General features: G+C 33.6%; 1 protein-coding gene across 8 annotated transcripts in view; it reads right to left on the reverse strand.

Moving 5' to 3' along the window:
- Positions 1 to 24,043, reverse strand: part of TBC1D4 (TBC1 domain family member 4) — a 196,701-nt gene that overhangs the window by 120,729 nt on the left and 51,929 nt on the right. Inside the window, exon 1 of one of the 8 annotated variants that reach the window (XM_031958488.1) lies at positions 966 to 1,685. The exons of the other annotated variants lie outside the window; for them this stretch is intronic. Coding sequence (XP_031814348.1) covers positions 966 to 1,109 — 144 coding nt within the window. The 5' untranslated portion in view covers positions 1,110 to 1,685. Of the gene's footprint in view, positions 1 to 965; positions 1,686 to 24,043 lie in introns of those variants that run through there. 8 annotated transcript variants of the gene reach the window in all.

A 24,043-nucleotide genomic window follows, 5' to 3' on the forward strand; every position in this document is an offset into this window, starting at 1 on the left:
CAGAAGAATTAGGGAATTGGGTAAATGGTTTAAAGTTCAAAACCTTAGGAATTCTACATTCTGTGGCATGGTTTTAATTGTTTACTTAGTTCAAAAACAGCTTATCAACACAACTTAGAGTCTAGTTTTCTTTATATAAAGAAAAAAATTGACAATTCCTCAAAAATGATATTAGAAAGTAGTTCTATTAATTTGTTTTCCACAGGAAAATACTCCTTTAACCTTCAAATTATGAAAAACAAAAAAAATATCAATTTTTAAAAAATTTTTCATTACTTGCTGAAATTCTCTGGTTCCCCATATTGTATTGTTTAATTTGCCACATAAGTTTTCAAAGAAATCAGTTTTTCTCTACATTAAAACCGATTTCCAACACAATTTCAACATTCTAGCTGCTAAAATATTTCTGATTGTTATCCAATGTTTAGCTACTCTCTCAAGTTTTGCAAAACTGATAATGATGCCAACCATAACTTTTATTATTATTAAAAACTTTAAACAATAGAGCCAGTACATACTTAAGAGAAGTTCAATACATACTCCCTTCCAAGTTTGTGCCTATTCTTTGACTGGCTACCCAACTAATTCTGAATCTACCTAACTATATAATTGTCTAGTCCACATCACTTCAGCTTATCTGTAGGGATAGAATGTCAAATGACTTTTGAAAAATCCATCTATATCTAGAATATTCTCCTGATTTAATCTAATACCTTTGTTGGAGGTCTAGTGCAACCTGTTCTTAATAAAGAACAGCTGGTTCCCATTTCCCTTTCTAGACATTCACTAACCATCTCTTTAACAATACATTCTAGAATTTTACCATGAATCAAAGTAGTTAATTGGCTTATATCTTAAAGAGTATGCTTTCTCTTTCCCCTTTTTTGAAAAATCAGTACATGGCATGTTCCACACAGCATTTTGCCTATTTCTCCATCTTTCAAAGATTATTGACAATGACTCACAATTGCATCCTTCAGTTGTTTCAGTGCCTTGGAATGTAGTTTATTTGGGCCTGGTGACTTGAAATCATCAAAGGCAGCTAGGTACTTTCTCACTATCTCCCTAGATATCTTGGGTTTCAACTCCCTATGAGCCATGTTTGTCATATCCTTTCCAATTCAAAGATCATGCTACCTGGCAGAGAAAAGAGAGGCAAAATAAGATAAAAAATAGTTTCACTTTGTCTCCACTGTCCCAGCAACCACAAACATCTGTTCTATTCCTTCTTTGATACTTTCTTCCTGCCCCCACATAGCTTTAAAAAAAAAAAAAAAACTTTTATCCTTAACAAACTTTCCTCAATAATTCTGGCTCATTTTGAGTTTTAGTATTCCTTATGCTATGCTTATAGGATCAATACATTATTTCATATTTACTTTCCATTACCTATTCTTCTTTGTATTATCTACTTTCTATCAACTTGTTACTATTTATCTTCTATCAACTTGTCTTCTTAAAATTGATCATCTCTTCGGGTTCCCCTTTTCCTCTCCATCTAAATTGTTTCTTTGTGTCCTCAATATTTCATTCTTAAAAGCTTCCCATACTTATTGAGCTTTCTCCAAAGCCTAGCTTCTTTAGAAGCTAACTTCCCAACTTGCCAAGCTCTGGCTGGCAATCCCAACTGAATGTGGGGGCTACAAAATTTATTATCAGTAAATGTTTGAGTTGTATTTTATACACCTATATACCTGGGGTCATATAAAAATTTCTTGAGTGAAAAGGAGTCATGAGTGGAAAAAGTTTAACAAGCCCTATTCTACAGAATTTTAGGCCATGAGCTCTTACTTACTCTTTCTCTCAATTATTACCCCATAATACCAAGATATAGGTATGGTTACCCATCTACATTCACTATAGCCAGCACAAAGCTGGTCAGAAAGCAGACATTACTTAAAAATTGTCTTAGTTAATAACAAGATTTATGTAATTTCTACCAGATAATGGCATAAATTTTAGTTATTTAACATCTATACTTTTTTATAATAATCACTTTCTATGTTAGTCTATCCATATATCTCTAAAATATAATTTGTTTAGTACAGGTTAATAACCTCTGTGGACTTGTACCCTCCTCTCTACCTGAGATTCTTGAGTACTATGCCAAGCTGTGGAGGCTTCTCTTCCAACATCTTTCACAAAGGAATGGTCACTCTTCTAAGGAAATTAGAAACAGAGTGAAAGTGGTGGCCTCAGAGGAGAGGAGAAGTCAAAATCAGGAGCGACTCCAAATCCTTTGCATCTCAAAGTTGTAAGCAGAAGAGAGTGAAGGACTGGTGCAAGTTGTAGGTTGAGGGGAGTGGCCAAGAGAAAAGAGACCCTTGACTTGCATTAAGCAGGAACATGAAGGAAGCTATTGATAGCTATATTGAAAAAATACTCCAGAGCACTAACAATTAGAGAAATACATGTTAAAGCAACACTGAGGCTTTACCTCAAACCCATCAGAGTGGCAAAGTTGACAAAAAAAAAGAAAATGACAAATGTTGGAGGGGCTATGTGAAACAGGAACATTGATACACTCTTGAGGACAGTTGCTGGCAAACTTATTCTGGAAAGCAATTTGGAATTGTGCTTAAAAGTCACTAAACTAGGTATTTCATTTATTTGATTCAGTGGTAATAATACTAGGCAAAACCCAAGCAAGAGAAAAAGGATTATGTATAAAATATATACATACATATATATATATATATATATATATATATATATATATATATATACACACATACACATACATATATATCCACATACATACCCACCCAAATTCACAAAGAGATACATATGTATCTATTTGGGGAATAGATTATTAATCTATTAATTAATGGTTGGGAATAGATTATGAGTACATGGAATACTACTGTACCATAAGAAATAATGAAAAGGGTATTTCAGAGAAACTTGGAAAACCTAATGACCTGATGCAGAAAAAGATAAGCACAATTGGAAGAAAATGTATAACAACATATAAAGACAAACAACCTTGAAAGATTTGGGAACTTTGTTCAACAAAATGACTGTGATTCTAGAGGTCTAAGAATGCTACCATGCTACCCATACTTACTGATAAAGTGGTGCTGGACAAAGATGCAAAAGAGATATAGCTAGATATAGATACAGACATATAATTAAGGAGTATGGATGCAGGAATTTGTTTTGTTTAACTCAATTTGTTGGGTGAATTTTGTTTTTCTTTTGTTCAAAAGATAAAAGGACATCAGAAGGAGATTAATAGATTTTTGTAATTTTTTAAAATTTCCTTTAAAAGTTAAAAAAAGTTTCTGAGATAAGTTTTAGATAACAAGATAGCAACATGAAAAATGAGAGTTTTGGGGACCTATAAAGGAAAGAAGAAAATGAGGCAGAGTTAAAAGGCCACAGAACAGTGATACAAAAGAATACTTGGATCCAAACTTTATCTACCTTACAATATTGTCTAAAGCATATCCTAATTCTCTTAATTGTGCAGAGAGATAAAGAAATTGGTGTTAAGAGATAAAGAACTTGGTGTTAAAAGGCAAGTTAGTTTATCCCCAGTCAAGTATCAATTCAAAGAAGGAGAAATGTTGGTTTTCAATACTATTTGCAGTACTCACAGCCCTTAACTGGTCAATAGCACTATCATGCAAATTCTCCAAATGCCTCAAGTGGCTCATCTTCCAATCCTCGCAGCACTAGTCTCTACAAGTTGCACCAATCAGTTAGGATCTGAATGAAATAACCTACTAAGAAAACAGCCACCATCACTGTCAAACATAGCTTTATTGCTAAACCAATCTGCAACTTGTCTTCCTAAGAAGGAAGCACATGAGAGAGAATGGAAATTCAACAGAAATTAATTACCATTTTTTCAGGCCCTCAATATGTATTTTCTGAATTAGAGAGATCAAAGTGGTAGGAATATCCATCCATTTCACATTTTTAGAGTTCTACATGCATTGTGATCCTGAGCTCACAGATCATAAGTAAAGCATAGCAGCAATTTTTTAGTTTTTCCCCTTGCATAAAAAGGGGACAAAGTTCATCCCTTGTAACATTAATCTTTAGTACAAATGTCACTTCTGACACAAATATGGATAAGTACTCATATTTTTTGCTATCTCATTACTGTTAAAGACAACTCACATAGACTGTTTGAATATTGCAAAATGCATTTTTTAACTTTGAGATGGAGAAAGAGAAAAACATCAGTTAGATGGTTCTTTGAAGAAAAAAAAATTTTTAACATCTAAAGTAACTGATTTGCACTTAATACTACGTTTTTCTAAATAAACACACATGAAATAATTTGGAACTATGCCCAAAGGGCTATAAAACTTTGATTTGCACTTAATACTAGGTTTTTCTAAAAGAAACACCCATGAAGCAATTTGGAACCATGCCCAAAGAGCTATAAAACTCTGCATAGCCTCTGACTTAACAATATCCCTACTAGGTCTGTATCACAAAGATCAAAGAAAAATGAAAAGGACCTATATGTAAAAATATTTGTAGCAGCTCTATTTGTAATGGGAAAGAATTGGAAATTAAGGGTACATCCATCGTGTTGGGAAAGGCTGAACAAGTTGTAATATATGATTATAGTGGAATACCATTGCACTTTTTTTAAGAAATGATGAACAGGATATGCTTTCAGAAAAACCTAGAAAGACTTACATGAACTGATACAAGTAAAGTGAACAAAACCAGAACATTGTACATGGTAACAATACTGTACTATGATGAACTGTGAATGACAGCTATTTATTGACTTGGCAATACAATTTCAAGACAATTCCAAAGGACTGAGAACGAAAAATATTATCCCACTTCTAGAGAACAAACTGCTAAGTGTCTGAATGCAGACTGAAACATACTTTTTTTATTTTATCTTTCTTGGATGATTTTTTTTGGTCTGTTTTCTTTTACAACATGACTAAAATGAAATATGTTTTGCCTAAGCTATATGAAAGTACTGCTTTCTCAATGATGAGGGAAAGGAGGGAAAAAGGGAGAGAATTTGGAATTCAATTTTTTTATTAAAACTTTTTTTTCAAAACATATGCATAGATAATTTTCAACATTCACCTTTACAAAATCTTGTGTTCCAAATTTTTTCCTTCTCTTCTCCCCACTCCCTCCCCAAGATGGCAAGTAATCCAATATATGTTAAATATGTGAGATTTTTCTATACATATTTCCCCAATTATCTTGCTGCACAAGAAAAAATAGTTCAAAAAGGAAAAAAATTAAGCAAGAAAACGAAATACAAGCAGACAACAACAAAAAGAGTGAAAATGCTATGTTGTTATCCACACTCAGTTCCCATAATCCTCTCTCTGGGTGTAGATGGCTCTCTTCATCACAAGACCACTGGAAGTGGCCTGAATCATCTCATTGTTGAAGAGTCACGTCCATTAGAATTGATCTAAATAATATTGTTGCTCCCGTGTACAATGATCACCTGGTTTTGCTCATTCACTTAGCATCAGTTTGTGTAAGTCTCTCCAGGACTCTCTGAAATCATCCTGCTGATCATTTCTTATAAAATAATAATATTCCATAACATTCATATATTATAACTTATTCAGCTATTCTCCAACTGATGGGCATCCACTCAGTTTCTAGTTTCTTGCCACTACAAAAAGGGCTGCCACAAACAATTTTTTGCACATGTGGGTCCCTTTCCCTCCTTTATAATCTCTTTGGTATACAGACCCAGTAGAGGCACTGATGGATCAAATGGTATGCACACTTTGATAGCCCTTAAATGACTGTTAAATTGTTTCTAATGTAATTGGAAAAATAAAATATTAATAAAAAATCCACAAAAGTAATTTGGAATTATAAGCAAAGATACATCCTTTGACTCAGCAATACAAACACTAGCAAAGAAATTAAGAAAAAAGGAAAATGACCTATACATGCAAAAAATTTTATAACACTCGTGTCTTTGTGGTAGTGAAGAATTGAAAATTGAGGGTATGCCCATCAATTGATAAATGGCTGAACAAGTTATAAGGCATCATGATGATGATGAAATACTATCATTCTATTAGAAACACCAAGAAAAACTTGGGAAGACTTAGATGAACTGATGCAATATAAAGTTGTAGAACCAGAACAATGTTGTATACAGTAATAGCAATACAATATAATTAATTACAAAAAATCACTATTCTGATTACAATGATCTAAGACAATTCTGAAGGACTTATGAAAAATGCTATCCACCTTCTAAGAAAGAACTGATGGAGTTTGCATATAGACTGAAGTATAACTTTTTACTTTTTTTTCTTGATATTTTTGCAATATGGAGAATGTGATAATGTTTTGCATGATTTCACATGCATAATTTATATCATATTTCTTGCCTTCACAATGGGTGGGAAATAGATGGTGGGAAAGGAGAGAATTCAGAATTCAAAAATTTTTAAATGAAGATTAAATAAAAAATAAAAAACAAGATAACTTTAGGTACAAAATTTCATTTTGAGTTTTTTTTTTTCCATGCAATGGACAAGACCTTGGAGTTTTACAAAAATTGCAAAGCTATTATCTCCAACTATGAAATCTGATGTCAAGAAACTATAGGAAAGTAAATATAATTTACATATGGAATAATTTTTAATAAAAGGTATTTCCAGCAAAACACTTCATGATACTTCCTCTGTAAGTATCATTTTCAAAATAGGTTTTGAAAAGGCTTTATGTATAATACATAAAGGATAATATATAGGATTTTCTCTTATGTATAACAGGAAAGAATTCTAAAATTCTTTTCAGAAAAGAATGAATGAAAGAGAATGAAATGGTCATGTTTCCTCAATGCTTTCCATTCTTCATCATTGACTTTTTATGACCCAGAATTACGATTTCTGAAGGAGGTAACTCATTTCAACCTGACCTATTGTTTCTTCCTTTGTAAAATGAAGGATTGGGTCATTTCCAAGACCCAGCTCTACCATATACAGTTTTATAATGAGTTTCAGAGCCAGTAATGATGACAGTAGAATAGATATTTCAATGACCAAATCTTCTCTACATTCAGGTAACCTCAAGAATTTAAGACTAACTATAAAAAAGCTATTATGGTATTTATAATCCACTTTCACCAAGTTTTTATAGGTATCAATTTTCAGCCAATTGCCAAATATCCTTTTTTAAAAAACATTTGGAATCCAAGTTATCTATCAGGACATACTGTGACAGACTACAAACAATACTGTATTTAGAGACACAACTTCTGGATCCAAAACTTGCTTTTCTACTTACTGGCTGAGATGATTTAGAACAAGTAATTTAACCTTAATCTCATCTATAATACTGGGCTAATAATACCTTTCTTGTCTTCCCCCAATCCCTATAGGGTTGCTGTGTGAAACATGAGATAATATAAAATTTTCTGTCAAATTACAAATGCCATGTAACTCCCTAGGATTAAAGAATTATTACTACTACCTTGCAGAAACCTATTAAATTCTGACAATTATAACTATTTGGAAGTGATCCTGACACTGAAATATAAAAACCTAATCTAATTTTACACAATACAAAGACAAGATTGAATCCTATTATTCTACCAAGATGCTATTCACAACTTTATGGTGCCAACACATACATTAGAAGCATAGTAACAAACTTACTTTTGGTAGGAGAGGGAGAACTATACAGATATACAAATAATACCATCCCCCCCCAAAAAAAAAAATAACATAATTTCCTTTTGGATGATTTTAAAATCATCCAAAAATATAAAGACCTCTCAAAGAACAAATTAACAAAACTCACTTTTGGATGAGTTTAGATATAGTGGGGGTATGTATCTACATATGCATACATATATATGTACAAGTCCCCCAACAAATTAAGAAAACTTATTTTGATAAGATTTTATATAGGTATGTTTGCATAGTTTATATAGACATAGATAAGATATATAGACTGTAAAGCTATTATCAAAGAACAAATCAACAAAATTCACTTTTGGATGAGTTTAGATAGATGTAGTGGATGTATGTATCTACATATGCATACAAATATATGTATGTATGTATATATATATATATTTATTTATATTTATATGTGCAACCCCCCAACAAATTAAGAAAACTTATTTTGATAAGATTTTATATAGGTATGTTTGCATAGTTTACATAGACATAGATATAAAGACATAGATAAGATACATAAATTGTAAAGCTATTATCAAAGAACAAATTAACAAAATTCACTTTTGGATGAGTTTAGATAGATGTAGTGGATGTATGTATCTACATATGCATACAAATATATGTATGTATGTATATATATATATTTATTTATATTTATATGTGCAACCCCCCAACAAATTAAGAAAACTTATTTTGATAAGATTTTATATAGGTATGTTTGCATAGTTTACATAGACATAGATATAAAGACATAGATAAGATACATAAATTGTAAAGCTATTATCAAAGAACAAATTAACAAAACTCACTTTTGGATGAGTTTAGATGGATATAGGTAGTGGATGTATGTATCTATATATGTATATGTGTATATAAATATGTGTGTACAACCCTTCCATCAACAAATTAAGAAAACGTATTTGGGTAAGATTTTACATAGATAAGACTGCATAGTTTATATAGATATGGACAAAAATAAAGACTAGATATAGCGATTATAACGCTATTATCCAAGAACAAATGCAGAAACTTGCTTCTGGATGCATTTAAATACAGACGTCACATTCCCATCCCACTCCTACACATCTCCGAGGTTTTAGATGGGCGTGGCTATGGATACAACTATAGTTAGACAGGCCAAAGGAACCAATCATCCCCTCACTTGTGGCTGGTATTCACATACACACGCGCACAAATAAGCATACAGGGATGTGCGTACGCACGTGTGCGCCGCACTTATCTCCGGGAGCATAGCACATGTAACTAAGCTGCCTACAGATCCGCATCAGCCACGTGTCTTCAGGCATCGGGGCACGCCTACACGCACGTGGGCACGCGCCCCGCAGGTGCAATGTATGCGGGGTCCAAAGACGCCTAAGGCCTTTCCGCAGCCGAAGCCCGGGCCGGTGCCTCGCTGTCTCCTGGCCAGGCTGGCCCCGGTCCCGTGCAGACCTCAGCGGGCGGGGAGGCAGCTTCTCACCATAGCCTCCCTAGGCTTCTCGTCCATTGGAGACACAGCCTGGAGAGGGCACCTCGCCCCGCCGAGGGTCTCCTTCCTCCGTCAGAGGCCACTCGGGGAAAGAAACAGGCTCCGGGAGACAACGGGAGGAAGAGGAGCTCAGAGAACAACCCCCAGGGCACCAGCTCGCCTGAGGGGAAGAGCTTCCAAGGCACAAGCCAACGAGAAGAGCTGCAGCCTGCCCTGCGGGGAGCCTGCGGAGCCAGTGCAGCGCCCCCTCGAGGGCGGAGGCCGGTAGCTCTTGGTCTTTAAAAGGGAAGGGGAAGGAAAAGATGGATGGGAGGAATAAAGAGAAAAATGGATTGGTGAAAGGAAGGGAGGAAGGGAAGGAAAGAAACATGGGAGAAAAGATGGAAGAAAGGAAAAATGGATGGAAGGAAGAGTGAATGGAAGGATAAATGGAAAGATGAAAGAAAAGGTGGATGGTAAGAAGGAAAAGATGGATGGAAAGAAGGAAAAGTTAGAAAGAAGAAAGTAAGGAAGGATAGCAAGAAGGAAGAAAAAGATGGATGGGAGAAAGGAATGGTGGATGGAAAGAAGGATGGTAGGAAGGAATGGAAAGATGGATGGAAGGAAAAATTGGAAGGAAGAAAGAAAGGATGGATAGTAGGAAGGAAGAAAAAGAGAGGGAAGGAAGGAAAGAAAAGATGGATGGAAGGAAGGGTAGATAGTAGGAAGGAACAGTGAATGGTAAGAAGGAAGGAGGGAAGGAAAAGATGGATAGAGAGAAGGATGAATGTAGGAAGGATGGAAAGATGGATGGAAGGAAAAGCAGGAAAGAAGAAAGGAAGGGTAGATGGTAGGAAGAAAGGATGAAAAAAGGAAGGTTGATAATAACAAGGAAGGAAGTAAGGTAGATAGTAGGAAGGAAGAAAAAGATGGAAGGAAGGGAGGATAGGTGAAAAAAGGAAGGATGAATGGATGGAAGGAAGGGAGGAAAAGATGAAAGAAGGAAAGGGGAAAAAATGGATATAGAGCAGCTAGCTAGCTAGCATAGTGAATAGAGCACTGACCCTGGAGTTAAGAGGACCTGTATTCAAATGTGGCCTCAAACATTTAACGCTTATTAGCTGTGTGACCTTGAGCAAGTCACAACCCCAATTGCTCTACAAAAAGAAAGAATAGAAAAGATGGATTATTATTTTATTAAATATCTAGTATATGCCAGGCACTGTGCTATCAGTGCTTAACAAATATTATCTCACTGGACCTTCACAACAGTCCTGCAAGATAGAATAAGTGCTATTATTATCACCAACTACGGTAGATAAAGGTCAGGTGACTTCCAGGGTCACATACCTAGTAAATTATTGGGGCTATAGTTGAACTCTAGTCTCCCCAACCCTCAGACTCCAAGTGGAGGCTGAAAAACCTCTGGCCTCCTCCTGGAGAGAAGCTAATGAACCAGAGCTTCTTTGGTGAAAACTTAAAAAGAGTTTTAGACAATGGGTAAGTCTGAAGATGGAAGGCCAATTGAAGGCCAGGTGTTTGCGGACCTGATACCTACCTGACAAGGAGCTGTAGAGCTCTGACAGCTAATATGGAGAAGTCAAGGCTTGATTGCCTGGGGATAAGAAAGTCCAATAGAAAGTAGAGAAATGATGCAGCAGGAGATACTGGAGGCTTCACTGTGTTGGAGCCTGAATTGCCCCTAAAAGCGTATGTCCTGGCCATCTTCACCTATGTATAGATAGCTTTATGAACTTTGTGAGTCCGTTCTTCCCCAAAAAAAAGATTTTGTTTTTCCTTTTCTTCCTTTGCCATTTTACTAAATATTTTGCTGTGAATTTAATGTGTCTTCTTACTGATAGAATTAAGTATCAGTGAAGGCTCATGAGCCTTGATTTAGAGAGAAATATTGCCCATAAAGAATCTAGAATATGAAATAACTTTCTGGAGGCTCATAAAGAAGGAACTCTCTGGATATCATAGTTAAAAAAAAACAAAAACAAACAAAAACAGCCAGGATTTGAAACTAAGAAGACCAAGGATCATGCCCCCAAATTCTACCACTTACTATTTTTGTGACCATGAGCAAAACACAGCATCTCTAGGTTTCATTCCTCATCTGAAAAGTAAGGAAGTTGAACTAGTTTACTTCAGAGATCCTTCCAAAATCTAATTCCATTTATTATAAATATATGGATATGACTAAAGACTGAGTTGTAATCAATCCTTACAATATATTTCACAAACAAAAACTATTATTTGTTTTACAATTTTTACTTCAAGAACTTTTTTGACATTTGCAAAAAGGATATGTTTCTTAAATCTGTTGAACTGATGTTTTTACATGAAAGGAAATATTTCAGATCTATAGGAAGTCTTTTCTTCCTAAGTCCAAATTCTGTTTTACCCTGGCCCTTCTTGGTTCAGGGTACGCATTTTCTTCTTAGTCATCTTATTACAATGAAAAATCAGTTCCGATTTGACTTTATCTGCTACCAAGCCAGGTGGAATACAGGCTGATTTCCAAAATAAATAACCAAAAATGTTTTCCACCATTTAGCCTAATTTAAGGAATAGGGATAGGAATTGCACCTGGATTTCATCAGTAAAGGGAACAATTACAGAAGGAAATTCTTTCTAACAAAGCAGATAAATATCTTTCAGAGTCTCAAAGTGTCCAAATCATTGGGAAGTTGTGACTTACAGAGTATAGATGGAAAGCAGGTTTTGAAACTAGATTTTCCTGGATTTAAGAACAGGTCAGTAATGATAAATGATAAATTTGTCTAGTGTTTTAAGCTTTACAAGATCTTCACATCTCTGGGAGATATGTACTCTTATTATTCACATTTTACAAGGAAGGAAATTGATGTAGACAAGTTAAATGACTTACTCAGGATCACATGATAACAAGTGTAGACCTCATTTAAACTCAGGTTTTCCTCATTCCAGATCCAGTGTTCCTTCCACTACACCATCTAACTGCCAATGTCCCATCCTACCTCATCAAGTAAAAATAATAACAATAACAACTTAATGATTTCTGTTAAGGGAAAACCATTCTCATAGTCCCCCAGGTCAGTAGTCCCAGGAATCCTAACCTTCCCTCTGCCCACAATCATTTACCAAATCATGGCACTTTTACCTCCACATCTCTCTTCTGCCTTGTCTCTACTCACAGAATTTAGGTCAGGTGGAAGGCAGATTGTCAGGGTTCCGTAGAATAGAATGGCTGGGGCAGGGAAGATAAGAAAACCACTACTCCATAGGGGAAGTGATCCATTAAAAATTCCATAATAATGTAGCTCATATTCTGAAAAACAGGTATAAAATATTATTGTGTATTAAATTAAAAACCCATAAAATGAATGTTCATATAACAAAAAATAAATATAGTGTTCAGAGCAGGGAAATAAACAGTCCCCTTGTTTGATGTTCCTTCCCAATCCCATCCAGTCTCTTTTTTTAACAGAAAGAAAAATTATAAACTGAAGCAAGTTTAAAAAAAAAAAAATGACTCTAGACTCTAGCCAACCTGACCCTACTTGTTTCTCATCCATAAACATCAATCTCTCATCTCTGTGAATTTGTACAAACTATCCTACATGCCTAAAATGCACTTACTCCCTCTCTTCATCCCTGCCTCTCAGAATTACAAATTTCTTTCAAATCTCAAATTGGGCCAGCCCGTGCATGAAACCTCTTCTTGATTCCCCTTACAAACAACAGTGTTTCCTCCCCTCACCCCTCTAGTGAAAGAAATCTCTCTATATTTCAAGACAAAGAAAAAATTTTTAATTATTCAGAATATTATAAAATAGTCTAACATATTAAGTAAAATCAGTTACAGAATAGTTTTGAAAAACACTAATAAAATGAATATTATTTTAGATTAAGATATTTGCAATTTATTTACTTAATAAATGATTCAAAATACTTTAATTCCAACATAAAACAGATAATGAAAATAATGGGCTGACCCTACCAACATAATATACTGGTTGATTTAAAGTTGTTGGGTTTTTTGTTAGATTGTTTTTCTCTTTCTAATTCTGGGAAGGTTTAAGCAGAATAATTTCAACAAGACTTTTGCAAGCATAATATTGAACATTAAAAAAAATGAGGCAGCTTGATTTCAGATAAGTATTTATGGCCCTATTAAAATATGTTCCCTACTGAATCTGCATATAAATCAGATGTAGTTCACCATGGGTTTATTCTATAATCTATTATCTCTACAAAGAGAAATACATAAAATTCCATTTTAAAGTTAGAAAATATATTCTTTTTCTCATTCAATGTTAAGGGCTGCTAATTTTCTACTTCTGTAATGGGGGAAATTTGCTTAGCATTTTAGTGAGTTCTGTTTTGTTTCTTAGTAAATGAATTGGTATTTGGCAAAATCACAAATCAAACATTCTAAATGTCAAAGAACTCCCTCCCTAGTCCCAATCTAATGAAATAAGAAGATTCTCTATGTCTCCCTCATGAAGAGCTGGTAACTCAAAATGCAAATGGTCTCCAGTGCACTCAACTTAAGACTTTAGCTCTTGAGTGGATTCTAGTACTTAAAAAAAAAAACAATTAGAAACCCTGATTTTTAAGCCTTTTTAGTCTTTGAATTACTGCTGAGATGGAGAGGAGTAGGGTATCATCAAACCACTCAATAAGAATTAGCAACATTTCTATTATGAAGGACATCACCATCCTCCCAGTCATTCAAACTCAAAAGTCACCCTTAGTTTCATTCTCATTTTTGTGAAAATATCCAGTTTTTTGTAGCCTTGTCATTTCTACTGTTGCAATATTTCCAGCATTTGTCCCTTTCTCTCCACTCTGTAATGCTAGATCACAACCAGAGTTAGCTGGTGGGTCCCCCTCCCTCAAGCCTTTCTCCATTCCAGTCCATCTTCCATTGAAGCTGACAAAATTATCTTCCTAAAATTGAGTAAGTAGATTACCCCCTACTACATAAAACCCACTGACTCCCTAATGCTACTAGGAACAAATACCAAATTCTCATAGGCTTTAAAATTCTCCTCCAATCTTGTTGGTCTTCTTACACTTTTATTGTTGTCATTTCAGTCATGTCCACCTATTTCTGACGCCAGTTAGAATTTTCTTAGCAAAGATACTGGAACAGTTCAGTTATCCATTCTCCAGCTAATCTTACAGATGAGGAAATTGAGACAAATGGGGGTAAATTACCTGCCCAAGGTCACACAGCTAGTAAATATCTGAAGGCCAAATTTGAAATCAGATCCTCCTAAATATAGTCCAACTGTATTATTACTTTATTGAATTTATATTTGCTTGTGACAGGAATGCATAGAAAGTGTTGCAATACATTATTTTTGTTAATAAAAGTTGTATTACATATATTTTTATTAATAAAAATTGTTTCATGGTTTTGTTTGTATACACAGTCTTTATTCTCTGAAGGATAAAGTGTTTCATAAGTGTTTGTCCATCAAGGAAGGGTATAGCTCCAATGAATTAATATTTTAAATTAGTTTCTAGTCCTAAGAGACTAGAAATCACTTAACACCAGAGCCACAAATAGCATACAGACTAATTGTCTCAAAGGGACTCAAGGGTGCCTTACTCATTCACAGAGCGTGAGGATTGAAGAGTACCAATAGGACAAGAGTAGCTAATCTTGAATGTTAATGTTCAACCTCTAAATATTTCAAGGATTCATTAAAAAAGACATGGAAAATTGGCACTTTTCATGATTTTCTTTAGAAAAGAAAAAAAAATCAAGTGTTAAAGAATAGTACCATGAGTTTTTTCTTTTAAGGACAATTCTTTACATTATTATATATATATATATATATATATATATATATATATATATATATATATATATATATATATATTTTAAAACTCCCTTGCATGATTCAGAAAACAACTGGGTTAAAATTAAGATAACTAGGCTCTGATTTTACATTCCAGATCTTTTTATCATTAAAACTGTTTGCTTAAGAAAATACTTTAAGCACCTATCTGCATGTGGTCCTGTATCAAAGATTTTTCTTCCCAAGAACAGTTTAGGAAAACAAGCAACAATGAAAATCACATGAGCAAAATAATATAGACATATTATATAGAATTATTAGATACTTTCAGTATTTGTTTGCAAAGGAGGTAAGTATAATGCATTATATGTATAATATCTCAACACATTATACTAGCTATATTATTTCACTTGTATCTATCAAACTCTTCATGACCCCATTTAGGATTTTCTTGACAAAGATACTAAACTGATTTGCCATTTCCTTCTCCATCTCATTTTACAGATGAGAAAACTGAGGCAAACAGAATTACATGGCATAGCTAGTAAATGTCTGAAGCTGAATTTGAGCTCATGAAGATGATTCTTCCTGATTCTAAATCCAGTGTTTATCCACTGTACCACCTACCTGCCCCTGTATACTATTTATACTTCCACAAATATACCTTAAAGTTAGTCACTATTCTACATATATTAATTTATTTTTTAATGCTTATTATCTTAAGTATGTAATACAATGAATGAAGCACTGGGACTGAAGTTAGAAAGATCTGAATTCAAATCTGACCTCAGACACTTACTAGCAGTATGACTCTGGTCAAGTTATATAAATCCTGTTTGCCTCAGTTCCTCATCTGTAAAATGGGGACACACTGGAGATGGAAATGTCAAATTACTTTAGTATCTTTGCCAAGTAAATCCCATGGAAAACGTCTTTATGTTCATGTAGAGTCTGAACAACACAATTTTATATAAAAGGTTTAACTTCCTCTACTAAATTACCATTTCAAATCAAATGTTGCTAACATTTCATTTGAGCCGCTTCAGTTCCCAGGGGTACCACTGAGCTCTAGTTTTCCTTGAATGTAACCCAGTCAATATGGAAAAGAGGCAAAGAAGGACAAGGAGAAAGGACTCACTTGTTTTCCTTCCCAGTCTTTTATATCACTACTCTGCTCCCATATTGCTAACTGCCCACCAAAGCAATTCTCAATACAAAAATCCACAAAACATCAGCCCAATTTGCTTTTCCTATCCACAGGGTGAAGACATTGCTTATAAGTCCCATAATGAAACTAATGAAAGCTATATTAAATATTATATTATTAATATTAATATATAATTATATTATAATTATAATTATATATATGTTTTAAAAGAACTGCTGAGAAACTAAAGTTTTCTTAATCACCTGTTAACTATCACACATGATAATTACATCATAGTTTCATTTATTTATTTAGACTGGGGGGAGAGGTTAGGTGAAAGAGAATATTCTTTGCCTCAACTGCTCCCTAGCCCTGAATGGGTGCAGCCTCAGTCAAACTAAGACTGTTAAATCTTAGCTTAAAAAGCCTGAGGTCCCCCATTGCATCCAGGACCATCTCCAATCATCCTGATCTATATCTGGCAACTGGACCCAGAGGGCTGCAGAGAGGAAAGTGAGGCAGGGGGCCTTGCACAGACTTCCCTCCCTCAAATCCAATTCCCTTCCAAGTCATGGTAGCACCTCCCTGATGTCAAGGTCCACTTCAAGAAAGAAGGACAAACAATAACGCAGTGTTGAATATCTAATGTCAAACCCGAAAATCTACATGTCAGCAACTAAATCATCTGGGCATTAAGTTAATTAAGGCTTAAAATATATAAAATTAACCAAATAGGGTAGGGGGAAGGGGCAGAGTGCTTCTATATCTTAAGTGTGAAAAAGTTCAGAACCTTCCCATACACCAACATTACTTGTTGACATATTTTCTCAAGGATATTTCATTATGCCAGAATCTGGGGATGGGGTGAGAATATAGAAAATAAGAAGATAGCAATGGCAAAAATACTCTAATTATAATACCCTAAAAACAGAGATCTAGAGCTGGAAAGGTCATCTGGTCCAACCCTTCATTTCACAGATGAGGTAATTAAGATCCAGAGAAACTATGTCCAAGGCCACATTTTTTTTCTATCAAGCACAAAAACAAAACAAACTTCACATCAAAGACAATTTTAAAATGCTAGAGAGGGAGTGATTTTTTCCCCCACTTTTTTTTACCAAGAGTGAATAAAATCATACTTTAACAAAGTTGCCTAAATGGATCTTTATCATTGTTTTTTGTTGTTGTTGTTGTTGTTCATTCTTCAATGACTTCCATGACCCTATTTGGGTTTGGTTTTGTTTTTTAAGCAAAGATAATGGAATGGTTTACCATTTCTTTCTTCACCTCACTTTATAGATGACAAATTGTGACAAAGAAGGTAAAGTGACTTTCCCAGATTCTCTCAGCTAGTAAATGTCTGAAGTCAAATTTGAACTCAGGTCTTCATGACTCCTAGCCTTCACTCGATCTACTGTAGCACTTAACTGCTCCAAAATAAAAGAACACTTAAAAACCAAAATGCCAATTGCAGGAGGTTATAGGAAAGGAAGACAAGCAATGATTCAGGTGAGTACAATCAGCAGAGCAAGCCAACTTAACCTCATTCTACCTATGGGACCAATGAAGAAATTAAGAAAAATATCTGAAAAAGAAAAGATTTTGGAAGGATAAGATATTATTTCACCTATTTAAGCAGGTTCACATAAAAGAGCAATTAAATTTGCTTAGCTCCAAAAGTCAGAACAAAGGCAGAAGTCATGGAGAAACAGATTTGGGATCAGGAGATCACAGGATCAGAAATTTCAAGTTAGATGGAACTTTACATTGATTTGTTCATACTTAAACAAGGAGGGAGTATACGAATCAAGATTTGAACTGCAAATCTATCATTCTTTCAGTTGTACCAAAGGATTAAGGAACTAAGAACCAAAAGGAAAAAAAAGCTAATCAACAATTAGAATTGTCCCAAAATGGGAAGATCTATCTTCAAAGGTAATGGATTTCTCCTATCTGGAAATCTTGGAACACAAGTTGAATGGACACAGGTTAGGGATATAAAAGGAGAATTTCCTATATTGCTAATATTCTGAGACTAAGATTATTTCTGTGGCAGAAATATGGCTATTTTTTTGTGGTATGCTAAGAAAATATTGTTAAGCTAAAGTAACACTAAAATCACAATGGATCTGGTTCAAACATGCTACCAACATTAGTATCTACAGCAATCATTTCTGTACTTGAACAAATGTACTAAATTCCTAGGATGATCATACAACTTTAAATAATAAAGAACCTCAATCACGTAGTTACACTTAGGCCATATTGCCATTAATAATATCTGTACAATAATGGTGTACTGTACAACATTGTACAATATAGATAATGGGATTGAAAATGGGAATAGGAATGAGAATTTATCTTTTCAAACACAGAATGATCACAAAATTATATAGTCAGAGTTGGCAATGACCTCAAAGATCATCTGACCTTATTGTCTTTCTTATATTAAATCCATTCAATAATATCTCTAAAAATTAGGCTCCAAGTTTCTACTTAATTCTTTTTAATGATAAAGAAGCTTATTGCATTACAAGGAAGCCTATCCCACTGCTGGACAGTTTTAGTTGTTATAAAAAAGATTCTTTATGTTGAAATGAAATCCATCTACCTATAACTTCCACCCCCTGATCTTAGTTTTCCTTTCTTGGGTAATTAATATAAAATAAGATTACTCCTTCTTTTGGAAGAAAGCACCTCAAATAAAAAAGTAGTTTCTTTTTCATCCTCACATTCCTCCTCTTATCCTCCCCAAATTTTTCTGCAGACTTAGTTTTTTTTCAGATATTATTCATTTTTTCCAAATATTTTTCATTATAAGATTTCTAGAATACTCACCATCCCTGTCTGTCCTCCTATACAAAATGTCAGACTTTTCACTGTCCTTTTAAAATGTAGAACTCAGCTAAAAAGATAAGCTATTAGGTTAGAAGATGACACATTATTAGTATTTTTTTTAAGTCCTGAAATTACTTTTATGTGGATTCATAGCAATGCTTAGATTTCCTCAGACTACCAAAACTCAAGGGAATGCTTTGATAGAGGCTGCTCACACAGACAACTATGAATTTGTGTGTGAGAAAATAGAATTTTAAACAAAAAATTTTCAGAAGTGTATGGTCTCCAAAATTAATTTTACTATCTCACAGCTAGAATCAACTTTATATTTCTAGGAGACAAGCTATTATATTCCTGGCATCCAAGATAAGTGCTAATTTGAGCTATTTCTTTAGTAAAAACTTAAATATGTTAAGTTAAATTTCTAGTTTAAACTCCCTTTGCCAAAACCTCATTTAACATATGTCTACAAAGAGAATCAACATCAAGAGAAACACAATCAGAGGCACGTGGGTAAAAATTTGTATTCTGTAGTAGTTTTTTCAACAATCGAAGAGTTTCTTTCTTAACTTGATTCTTTAATAACAAATTCATCAATTTATTAATCAAAGATACGTGAGAATAGCACAAAGTTTGTTACTAATGGAAAATAAGATTTTCAAACCTATCTGGTCACCTCTATCCTAAAGTGACCAGACAAGATTTACGAAATGAAATAGTAGATCTCATTAATCTGGATCCAAGGAGACCATGATTTGTGATAATTCGGCAGCCTGAGCCAAACTTTGCCTTTGACCTTAAAAGAAAGACCTTGCTCAATACTACATAAGAAATGTTGTAAAGAAGATTTCAGAGAAAGTATTTTAACCATTTAAGGGAAAAAATCTTAATCTATTTGCAAAAATAAAAGGTAGGATTAGGATTATCTGTTATTTAAATTCACAAGTAAACATTAATGATAATGATAATGCTTTGGTGGCTATTTATTCAAAATTCTATATGTACTTGAAAATTTTAGAATGTTAGATCTTATAAATACTTCAGATTCAAATTTTTCACCTATTCAATCAAGTGTCTCATCTCACTCACTCAGGATTAAGAGAAATTTGTATGGTTCCACTTTCCCTTACTTCTCAAATGACCTACATTAGAAGAAACTGGAGTTAGCAATCCACCCACTCTCTTGTCTCCTGGGGATTACTGATTCCTTAAATATAGGAACAGCTTCTGGCTTCATGCCTTACAGGGAAAGGATTTCCACATACAAATACCATTTATCATCCCAATTAAACTAGATTTTCCTTTAGACAACCAGCCCATTAAACTAAATAAACTAAATCTAGAATAAAAGTACATATTACTAATTTGTAAACGTAGGTGGACCAACTTTAGTTTATTGCACCCACATTCCTAATTTATTAAAAAACTGCCCATAAAACAGAAATATTCTATATTCATGAAAAACTAGTTTAGACCTTACAGTTTAGATTGTACCAATTATTTTATACCTAAATGAAATATCTATCAGGGAAATGAAGAACTTGATAAAAGCAATAAACAATCTAATCCAAATTAACAAAGTACCTTCTTAGGAACCATACATTCACAGATAAATGAATTCAAACAAAGTAAATGCAAAGATAAAAACAACAGTAGTAATAACACTTCAGGTACCCAAGAAACTTCCAGTTTACCCCATTGCAATTCAATTCAAAAGAAATTATTCCCAGGAGTCAGTTATTCACAATGAATGAAGAGCAGCAGGTTGGGAAGTGTTTAGCTCTTATAAGACTTTATTAAATAAATTACAAATATATTACATATATTTATATTATATATTTATAAATATATATGTTATATATTATATTTATTTATTTTAATATATTATTTAACATTTTATATTATTAATATATTATACGAATATGTATTATATATTTATGCATATAAATATATAAGTAAATTTATAATTATTAAATAAATTATTACTTTAAAACATTCTAACTACATCCTTGACCCAGGGAATTACTCACTGGGAATGGTTTGTTCACTAGTAATGTTAATAGATATTGGCTTGCTAAAAGTGGGAAAACTCTAGCTCTCAGACTTTGCCAGTGAGATATCAATTAATACTAGAAATCAAATAATACTACTTATTCTATATTCCCTGAAGATTAATTAATGTTCTGAAGACTGGCTGAACTTCAAGCAATCAACTATAGTCCATAGACATAGTTACTTCTGTCTATGGACCTGAACCTAGCCTCTAACCGAATGGACAGATCTTGAACAAAGAAAGGCAGAGGAAACAAGCAAATTTAATTTCAAAGTTAGGAAAACACTTGCAAGTGGAAGTTTTTCTGAGAAGGTTTATGAAAGTGGTAGAGTTTTTAAGCGTGAAAACCACAAAAAGGCAAGACCCAAAACAGTCATTTTTAGTCTTGAGTAAACAATGCCTTCGACTGACATTTTTGGGGACACTAAAGGTATGCTTAGGTCCTGTGGAACAGTCTCTAAGTTATTAAAATCGCTGAGCCTTTTGTCTCAAGTGGTAGGGTCATTAAGCCTTGTGACCATTCAGCAGGGTAGAGAACCAGAGTTAGTGTGGTAGAAACAGGGGTGCAGCATCTGATTCAGTTCACTTAGCAGTTACAAGCACAGGTATTGTTCCGAGTATCAGGAGAGGTGATCAATCATTTTCTGGATGTCAGCTCTCAGACCAGTATCTCCTGAAAAATAGAGAGGCTCCCACAAATCTAAATCATTACACATATCATATAAAATCACAAATCCCTTAACAGCATTTGCCAAAAGGTGAGATCATTCAGAGGATAAAGGCACAGAATTATCATTAAACCAAGAACAAACCACAATCTATTTGCTGAACCTTAGCTGTAAAAATTAGTATGTCTCCTAATATCTTGACACTTACTATACTTTAAAAAGTTTTTTTTCATAACATCTTTCCCATCTAAAAGTATTAGGCCCACTATGTCTACAAATCTTGAATTTGCCTCAAATAAAACACTAGTCTGAAAGACAATTACAAAAGCAAAAGAAAATCCAATTTGCTATTGTGCTAAACAGCACTTTTAAATGCTGTAATCTCAAGCAACACTAATAAAAATTAAATTGAACTAATCATTTAAAGAATGCCTTTCAGTACTTAAATCCCCAAAATACAATTTTCCTTCTTTTGAAATAATAGAGATGGCTTTATTTAGTTTTTCTTTACTGCCTCTCAATAAAACCAAGACATCATTTTGTTATTCTGACAGAAAGTGTTTCATAAATCTCTCACAACAACAAATTTAGATGGCTAATTTTCTCAAGAAATCCTTTACCAGTCCACTTGCTCTCTTTCTGATACTTATGCTTGTGTCTACCTGCAGAGTAGATGAGACAAAAGAATATCATGAAGAACTAGAGAAAAGAGAATCCAATCACTGTTTTCTCAGAACACTTTTGGTTCAGGGTGCATTCCCAATAATCAATTCACCAAAGAGATGAATTTGGAGGCCTTTGGCCATGGCACAAAGCACCACAAGTGAAATCTGAAAGTAAGAAAGCGTTACAGTAAGGCTGAAGTAATTGACCTTCCATACTTCTAAATGAGAAATTCTTAACATGTTTATGTCATAAACTCTTGGCAGTATGGTTAAGTCCTTCTCAGAAAAAATTTATTTAAATTCACAAAATAAAATCCATAGGAATACTAGGGATGTCAACTATTAGAAAAAAAATTTAGAAAAATTTGATAAATAGGGGAAGCTAGATGGCACAGTGGATACAGCACTGGCCCTGGGTTCAGAAGTACCTAAATTCAAATCTGGCCTCAGTCATTTAACAAGTCTAGCTGTGTGAACCTGAGCAAGTCACTTAGCTCCAATTGCCTCAAGGAAGAAAAAAGATAAATGTATTATCAGTTATCTAATAACCATCCATTTTTTAAAAAAAATTCAGGCATCCCAGATCCAACCCCCCCAATCTAGATGAATGTTTCTTTCCTCCTGTGCCAAGAATTGAGCACTTCGCAAAAATTCCCTTTCACTTTTCATATCTTTACATTTTTGTCATAACTATTGGTTACCAATAGTCACAAAATGTAGACCATCACATAGTACATACTCTTCATTCATATTTATGCTAATTTTTAAGATTTTAAAATTAAAATAATTAAAATTCTGCTACTGTAATTTTGATAAAGTTGCCATTATTTCACTTAAGTGCTCTTGTTACATCAACTTTTGAATATGCTTCTAAGCTTGACATTTAATATCTTAACTACATTTCTTCAAATCAAATCATATTACTTGCTCTCGAATATTCAGCTTGTATATTAAATAGTTTACCCCTTTGAGAAACTCTCAACAGCTGGTTTATTTTCAAATTTTAGTCTAATTTACCTTTGTTTTCTTGGAAAACAACCATTATAAACAAATACTTTTTGATTTATTATTCTTATCCTTATCAAGAACATTGATCTCTTTCCTTGTAATTTTGTCCATTTTATGAATTGTCTACAAATGTAGGTTTTAAAGGCATAGTAACTTATTAAAGAAAATATTGAATTACTAAATACTAGCAACATACATTTAGAGAAAAATTAAATTACATTTGAGATATACAGAAAAAGCTAAACACATTGAAACTTGAATAATTTCTAATGATAAAGTCATCTTTACCTAGTAGGTTTTATCTCGCACGCTTTATAAATGAATGCATAAATTGGAAGAGGTGTTCGTTGTCAATTAGTGCTTTAACGTCAATGAACATCTTAGATTAAGACTATAAAGTCATAATATGGAACAGTGAAATCTTCCTTGGATCTAGAGTTAGAAAACCTAAATTTAAATCTAAGCTCTGCTATTTTCTACCTGTGTGACATGAAGTAAATCATATTTCTGGGATCATTTCTTCACCATAAATTAAGGAAGTTGGACTAAATGATTTCCAAGTTCTCTTTAATGCCTCATTTATGTACCTATATAGAACAGCATCTTTAGGTAAAACAGAAAACTTTCCTTTCCAAAAAAAAAAAAAAAAAAAACCCTCTACATTTGCATGTGACATATAGCATCTATCTTTTATCACATAGTCATAATAATTTGTCATAATTTTTTAATCTTCATACATTCTT

Source organism: Sarcophilus harrisii, chromosome 3 (genome assembly GCF_902635505.1).
Source record: "Sarcophilus harrisii chromosome 3, mSarHar1.11, whole genome shotgun sequence".
NCBI lineage: Eukaryota > Metazoa > Chordata > Mammalia > Dasyuromorphia > Dasyuridae > Sarcophilus > Sarcophilus harrisii.